Genomic DNA, 8,480 nt, shown 5'->3' with positions numbered 1-8,480 from the left:
TCCCTTCTCTATCATTCTGCACCTCTTTTCATACTTGGTCACTGTTGCTTCTTGCTAGGGAAGCAGTGGATCACAGCAGACAGAGTGTTGAACCTGAGAAAGACCTTAGTTTAAATTATACTTCAGAAATTCGCTAGTTGTATGCATGAAGAAATCAGTTAAAAGTTTTGATATTCAGTTTGTTTACTCATAAGATGGGCTTAATAATAACTGTAGGATTTATATTACATGGTAGCAGTGAGGTACAAAGAGGATAATATTGTATAAAGTGTTTTGGAAAATTTGATATTCCTAGTTATGAAATAAAAGCCACATTGATTTTTTGCACTGTTATTTTCCAGACATTTTAGAAAACGTTTTAGGCACAAATGTCCCCTGACTGATTCTACTGAATGTCCTCATCTTCTTTTTCCTTAGAAAATTGAAATCATAGGTAGTAAATCAGAGAGAAGGAAAATTATTTCCCTGGACTGGATTTCTTTCATTATGTTTTTTTTTTGCTTCCTTATAGGTGTCAGAATATGAAGCAGCATGAGAAGTAACAACCAAAGTTTACTGGGGGCTTTTGCAGGGGATTTCTTCCTTTTGGGGGTGTCTGACAGGCCATGGCTGGAACTTTCCCTTTTTGTGATCCTTCTGGTATCCTACATTTTAGCAGTCCTGGGAAATATTGCAATCATATTGGTGTCTCAGCTGGATCCTGTACTAATCAGCCCTATGTATGTTTTCCTCAGTCATTTGTCTTTTCTGGACCTTTGTTATACCACTACCACTGTGCCTCAGGTACTGTTCAACATAGGTAGCTCAAGGAAGACTATCAGCTACAGTGGCTGCACAGTGCAGTATGCCATTTTCCATTGGTTGGGCTGTACTGAGTGGGTGGTCTTGGCTGCGATGGCTCTAGGCTGATATGTGCCCATCTGTAAACCACTCCGCTACTCAATCATCATGCATCACCCACTATGCCAGAAGCTAGTGGCCACTGCCTGGCTCAGTGGGTTTGGAAATTCTCTGGTTCAAGTTGTGCTAACAGTGCAAGTACCTTTCTGTGGGCAAAGGATGCTGAACAACTTCTTCTGTGAGGTGCCTGCTATGATTAAGTTGTCATGTGCCAACACAGACATCAATGATGTCACATTGGCTGTGCTGGTAGCTTTCTTTGTGCTGGTTCCCCTGGTCCTCATTCTTATCTCTTATGGCTTTATTGCCCAGGCTGTGATGAGAATCAAGTCCTCTAAGGGGCAGAGTAAAGCTTTTGGGACCTGCTCTTCCCACTTGGTGGTGGTGTCACTCTTCTATTTGCCTGCTATCTACATATACCTTCAGCCCCCTTCTAGCTACTCCCAGGACCAGGGAAAATTCATCTCCCTCTTCTACTCCATCATCACTCCAACCCTCAACCCTTTCATCTACACCCTCAGAAATAAAGATGTGAAGGGAGCACTGATAAGACTTTGGGGAAGGACTTGGAGACCCTTTCAGAGATAAGCAATAGGAATTCAATATTCAGTATAAATTCATTTATTTCCTTCTGCAAGGATGTTTAAAAACTTTTGAAGCTATTGAGTATTCCTATAGAAAGAATAAAATGCTTAATTTAAGGGATTGCTGACAGAACAGAATACTTGGATGCCTATATGGTGAGAATAGAGGAGGAGAAGCTCCCTATCCAAAATACTTTCTTACTATTATGTCAAGGTTCCTGAAAGATCACCATTAGAGATTCACTCTATTGGGTGTTTAATGATGGTGTGATTTTGGTCCCAAGAGTGGCTTTGACACGTTACCCTAATTATCATTTCCTTTTTAAATTGATTTTGTGAATTAATAAAAATTTGTTTTCCCTCTCTCCCAAGTCAATCAAGTCAACAAATATTTATTAAGTACTTAGTATGTGCTAGGTACTATACTAAGCACTGGCTCCCAAGTGTTATCTACTGTTTAAAAAAAAAGAAAATCAATAAATATGTTGTGATAAATATGCATAATGAAGCAAAAAAATTCTCAAATTAGCAACGACCATAAAATATGTCTCATTCTTTCCCTTGACTTCTCAAAACGGTGTTTATCTCAAGTGTTCTGGAATCATGCTTGTAATCTCAATGATCTGAGTTTTCAGTCTTTTAAAGTTGTTATCCTTATAACATTTTCTTTTTCTTATCATATAAAATATTGTCTTGGTTCTGTTCACTCTGTATCAGTTCAGTCAGTCAATAAACTTTAATTAAGAGCCTGCTATGTGCCAGGCATTGTATTAAGTGCTAGAAATACAAAGAAAGGCAAAATAAATCCTTGTTCTAAAGGGGCTCATAATCTAATGGAGGAAGCAATATGAAAGCAACTATGTACAAACAGACTATATATAGGATGCTTTATGATTTATGTATTTCATTTATATTTTTTTATTTTTGTCATAAATTCTTTCTTTCCATTCACCCCTTTCTATATCCATTAAAGTAGGATGTTCCTTATAGGTATGAAATAATAAAAGCATGTTTCTGCATTAGCCATATTTAGAAAAAATGAAAAATACGTTTTCATCTACATTCTGAGTGTGTTGATTCTCGATCTGGAGGTGGAAAACAATTTTTGTGAGTGTTTTGGAGTTCTAGTGTATCATTGTTTTGATCAGAATTACTAAGTTTACTGTAGTTGTTTGTCTTTAAAATATTGCTTTTATGTTGTTCTCCTAGTCCTCCTTACTTCATTTTTTGTCAGTTGATAGGTGTTCCCTGTTTTTCTGAAGTGATCCCCTTTGTCATTTCTTATACCACAATAGTACTCCATCCCATTCAAATGCCATAACTTGCTCAACTTAGTTAATAATTATTCACTCAATTCCTAAATCTTTGCTACACAGAAATTCCTTCTATAAATATTTTTGTACATATGTGTCTTTTCCTCTTTTTACTGATCTCCTTGGGGTATAGATTACTAGTATTATTGTTGGATCATATAGTATACACAGTTTTAAGAGAGTGAACCTGGTAAGAAACAAGTGTATTTTTGGAAATGAATAATGTTTTAAGAAAGGAATCCAGAAAATATTTGAGTAATAACTGAGAAGAGAAACAAAGATGGGCTATGACGTACTGCTTATAGTCAAATAAGAAGACAGAACATTGGTATTCATATTTTCCAACTATTTTCTCTGCCAAATATAATGATCTTCAGCCTGGGAAATGTAAAGTAAAAATGATTGACAGATTATTTAAACCCAAGAAGAGGAATGAGATAGTAGAGCGTTTAGTTGTCCTCAACTCTTCAAGTCTATATCCAGTATATCCCAGGGAACAGAGAGAATCAACTGATTTGATTTCTGAGTGATACATCAACGATGTGGCTACCATTTTGTTGTTGTTGTTCAGTCATAGTCATATCTGATTCGTTGTGGTCCATTGACCATAGCATTCCAACACTGTCCATGGGGTTTTCTTGGCAAAGATATTCGATTGGTGTGCTATTTCCTTCCCTAGTGGATTGAGGCACATAGAGGCTGATAATGTCTTGCCCAGAGTCACAGAGCTGAAAAGTGTCTAGGCTAGATTTCACCTCAGGTCTTCCTGACTCCAAGTTCAGCACTCTGGTCACTGACTCCTCTATGTGTCCCTCATAGTTACCACATTTGCAAATATCATTAGACAAGAATACATTATTGTTGTTGGTTTTTCCTCAGCAAGTAGAAGTAACAGTGAAATCAGAAGAGATAGAAACTGTACTGGACTTAGTGTATGCAGAGATGAGTCAGTGCTATATTGAGCACAATGAGGGACTGATTATGAAGACATCTATATACATGTAATGTAGAAGTGAAAGAAGATTATATATGAAACTTCAAATTTTCAGCAGCAAGGTGGTGTGCTGGATAAACATAGGACCTGGTTCCAGGAAGACCAGAATTCAAATCCAACCTCAGACATTTAACAGCTGTGTGATTCTGGGCAAGTCAATTAACCTCTGCCTCAGTGTCTTCAAATATAAAATGAGGATAATAAAAATGACTTTGTACGGCTGTTGTGAGGATAAAATGAGATAATATTTGCCAAGTACTTAGCAGAGCGTCTGGCATGGAAAAAATAATTAATAAATGCTTTTTACCTTATTTCCCCTCCTTATTATGTATAGTTTCCTTTTTTCAAAAAGTATACAATAAATTCAATGTTACTTTGAAAGCTGATCTGTGTGCTTGTACTTCCTTCTTTACCACCTACTATCTCCTTCTGGTGCATGATAATTAACATAAACAAACCATCAAGTAAATATGCAACTGAAAGACAAGATGGTCCAGTCATAAAGTTACTGAAGTACAATCAACAAGTATTTTCATGTGTTTTACAGTATCAAAAGAATGTGAAAGATCTTTAGTACATTAAGTAGGACTCCTTGTGGTGAGCTTATTGAAGGATATAGATGAGAATCCCGTAGTATGGGCAGTCATGGCTGGGTCATGGTCTGTATGACTGGAGTGAATACCCATATTAATGTAATCTATTGAAGTATGAGATTTGTGATTAAACGGATACAGTTATTTTCTCCTCTGAAGCAACCCCTCTATGCCCTAGATTGCAATCTTCATGAGTTACTGTAGCCAAAACAATTGAAAATCCTTTAATCAAATTTTTGATAACGCATCACTCCACCCATAAGTAGGGTTGTTCCTTTCACAAGGAGAGTCTATGTCTGTCCTATTCCACCAACCTTTCCAGTTTAATAGTGCCTTCCAGGATTACTGCTCTTTAGGCAGAATGTTCAAGACCTCATCATCAATTCCATGCCATCCCACAGAAGTGGGATTCTGTGAAAATATAATGTGACAACAGGTAGTCAATAACTTTATATAAAATAGTTATTTTTTTATAAAATTTAAGCAGTTCCATGAAGTTAGTGGTTTCTGCTTTGACTAAATAGTAAATTCAAATATAAAGGTAAAATGCTAAATTTCCCTTATTTGTGAGAGAATTGATATGCATTTAATCTAAAACAATAACAACACAATTAATAAATATCTGCAATTTGTTGGACACAGGTCAAATGATGCAACTATTGCTCTTCTATTTACAATAATCTAATAGAATGCTTGAGGGCAAATAACCATAGATTTTGATTAAGTACTTAGGAGGGGTGATAAAAGATTAGAAATGAAGGGGTCACTTATTTTTGGAAGAAAGGGAAAGTTTCATGGATGGCCTAATATATAATCTGGACCTTGAACAAGGTGAAAACATTCAATTTAATTAAGAAAACATTGGAAGTGTATGTGAAATGTCAAAGACTGAGGTAAAAATGGAATGGTAGACAGTAGAGCTGAAATGGCAGAGGAGAGATAGCATCCCATCTGCACTCTCCTAACATTCTACTCCAAACAACTTCAACTTTTGTGAGGCAATCAGGATTAAGCAACTTGCCCAAGATCAGACAGCTAGTAAGAGTCTGAGGCCAGATTTGAACTCAGAAAGATAAGCCATCCTGATTCCAAGCCCAGTGTTTTATCTACTACACCACCTAGCTGTCTCTTCTGCCCCAAACAACTTTAAAATCGCACCTCAAAATACTGAAGCAGCAGAGTCAACAAAGGGTTGGTGTGAGACACTTTTGCAGTCAAAGATAACTTAAGAGGTAGGCAGGAGACATCTGTGCCACTGGGTTTGGCACCTGGCCTAGAGCACATGTGTTTGCAGCATCAACGCAGGTCTTGGAATTGGTCTACATAATGTCTGTAGCAGCAGTTTAGGAAGCTCTCAGTCCAGAGAGAGAAAAGTAATTGGACAGCTGCTCAGAAAGAGATTTGAGGGGACCCTTTTCTGGCACTTGGTATACCTTGTTGATTGGCAACCCTACTGTACATACACCGTTCTGAGTCCCATTTCCAGGATAGAGAGAAGCATTAATACTTGTGGTTGCAGGGTACAAGATATCCTTTGCTCAGTAAAGACCAGAGTAAAGACCAGGAGAAGAGTGACCACACCTATCCCTGGATCACACCACCGGAAAAACACTGAAACTTTGTTGGTTCCCAAAAGTAGTTCTGAAAATAGCATCACAGAATAGCCTGAAGCTTCAGACAGTGCAGCCTCACTTCCACCTGAAAAGTCCCCAACTTTAAAATAAAATTCATAGTCAAGAAATAGGCTGTGAAAATGAGCAAACAAAAAAAGAATATGATTCTAAAGACCTAGTATGGTGGCAGGGAAGACCAACTCATAAACTCAGAAGAAGACAGCAATGTTAAAAGAACTATAAGCAACTCCTCAAAAGAAAAAAAAAATGTTATGTGGACTCAACTCAATATGTATTTCTGGAGGAATTAATGAAAGTGCTAAGAATGGTAGCAAAAAAATGGAAAAAGAAATGAGAGTGATGCGAGAAAATTTTTAAAAGTGCATGAATAACCTGGGAAAAGAGGCACAAAAATGCACTGAAGAAAAGAACTTTTTAAAAAGCAGATTTGGGGAAATGAAAAAAGAGACACAAAAACTTAGTAAGGAAAGGAGCAGAGAGCTATTTTGGAAGACAAAGGAGGTAGGATTATAACTTAAGACCAACCTACCAAGCAAAACTAAATATATTTCTTTGGGGGAAAATAGACATTTAATCAAATACAGAAATTTCCAGCATTTCTAATGGTGACCAGAGTAAATAGAAAATTTAACATTAAAACACAAGACTGAAGAGAAACATAAAAAGGTAAATATGAAAGATAAATCATGAGCGACTCAATAAGATTAAACTGTTCACCTTTCTATATGGAATGATGACATAGAGGTAACCCCTCAGAGCTGTGTCATTACTAATGTGGTTGGAAAGGGTCTATAAAGAAAGATGCCATGGGTAAGAATTGATTATCATGGGAAGATATCAGAAAAAAATAGGGATAGGAAGGAGGAATGCAGTGGGAGAAAGGGGAAGAAAGAAGTAGAATGAGGAAAATTTTCTCATGTCAAAGAGATACCCAAAGAAGATCTTTTAGAATAGAGGGTAAAATGTGTGTGTGTGTGTGTGTGTGTGTGTGTGTGTGTGAGTGCTTGAATATCATTCTCCTACAAATTGGTCTAGGAGGGAAGAATATTTACACATTTATGTGTATGTATATTATATGTATATGTATGCATGTATTACATATATACATAGAATTCATATATAGACTCAATTGGGTATAAACATCTGTCTTTCCCAAAAGGGAAATAAGAGAAAAAGAGGATAAGAGATATGGGTGTAAGAAGTGATGAAAGGGAGGGCAAATTAAGGGAGGCACTTGTCAGAAACAAAACAGATTCTTGAGGAAGGATAGCGTACAAAGAGAATACAATAGGTGGGAGGGAAATAAATAGTAATCATAACTGTGAATGTGAATTGGATGAACTAATCCATAAAATGGAAGTAGACATTCAAACACATGAGACACACTTGAAACAGAAACATGTACACATAACATTAATAGAAGAGACTAGAGCAGAATGTATTAAGCATCAGTTGAAGGAAAAAAGTCAATGGCAGTAATCATGATCTTGGACTTCGACAAAGCAAAAAACAAAAATAAACCCAGTGAAAAGAGGCAATCAGGGAAACTACATTTTTGCAAAAAGGTAAGATAGATAATGAAGCAATATCAAAATTTTTACAGCATATTTCTCAGATAAAGACATCATCTCTCAAATCTATAGGAAATGAATCAAATTTATAAAAATAAAAGTCATTCTCTAGTTGATTAATGATTAGAGGATATGAAGTGTTTTCATCCTTTGTTGCTGAAGAAGATCATGCCATCAGAGATATAATGACATGACTTGCACTTGACTGTTTTTGAGTGAGAGAGGGCTGTGTAGGTCACCAGCCTCACTTCTCCTCCACAGTACTCTGAATCCAGTGACCAGATATTCATCAGGCTGACTGGAGATGACTCAGGATGAGGTAATTGGGGTTAAGTGACTTGCTCAAGGTCACATAACTAGTGAATGTCAAGTGTCTGAGGTGAGATTTGAACTCAGATCGTCCTGACTCCTGCACTGGTGCTCTATTCACTGCACTACCTAGCTGCCCCTAGATGATATGTGGAGTCTGTTTCAAGAAGAAAAAATCAAGGGTATATATAGCTATATAAAAATGCTCTAAATTACTATTGATTACAGAATTGCAAATTAAAACAACTCTGGGATAATACCTCACATCTCTCAGAAATGATAAATGTTGGATAGGATGAGTTACACTGATGACGACAGAGTTGACAATTGGTCCCATCATTCTAGAGAACAATATACCCAAAAGACTATAAAACTGCATACCCTTTGACTGATTGATACCATTACTAACTATTCTCCATTGAGATGAAAGAAAGTGTTTGGACTTATATAAGAAAAAAAATATTTATAGCAGCTCTTTTAGTAGTAGCAAATAATTAGAAATTGTGGAGATGTCCATCTGAACAATAGGTGACATTTAAATATGATGGCATACTCTTGTGGTATAAGAAATGATGAGGGGGA

General features: G+C 36.6%; 1 protein-coding gene across 1 annotated transcript; it reads left to right on the top strand.

The window, feature by feature from the left end:
* Positions 1-531: 531 nt before the first annotated feature.
* LOC140523563 (olfactory receptor 2B11-like) lies at positions 532-1,488 on the top strand. The gene is given in 1 exon segment (XM_072638381.1): positions 532-1,488. A coding segment is annotated over 1 exon segment (957 nt).
* Positions 1,489-8,480: the final 6,992 nt, after the last annotated feature.

Source organism: Notamacropus eugenii, chromosome 2, assembly GCF_028372415.1.
Source record: "Notamacropus eugenii isolate mMacEug1 chromosome 2, mMacEug1.pri_v2, whole genome shotgun sequence".
NCBI classification, from domain to species: domain Eukaryota; kingdom Metazoa; phylum Chordata; class Mammalia; order Diprotodontia; family Macropodidae; genus Notamacropus; species Notamacropus eugenii.
The sequence above is the reverse complement of the archived record's forward strand: the minus strand, read 5'-3'. Positions and strand labels throughout refer to the sequence as shown.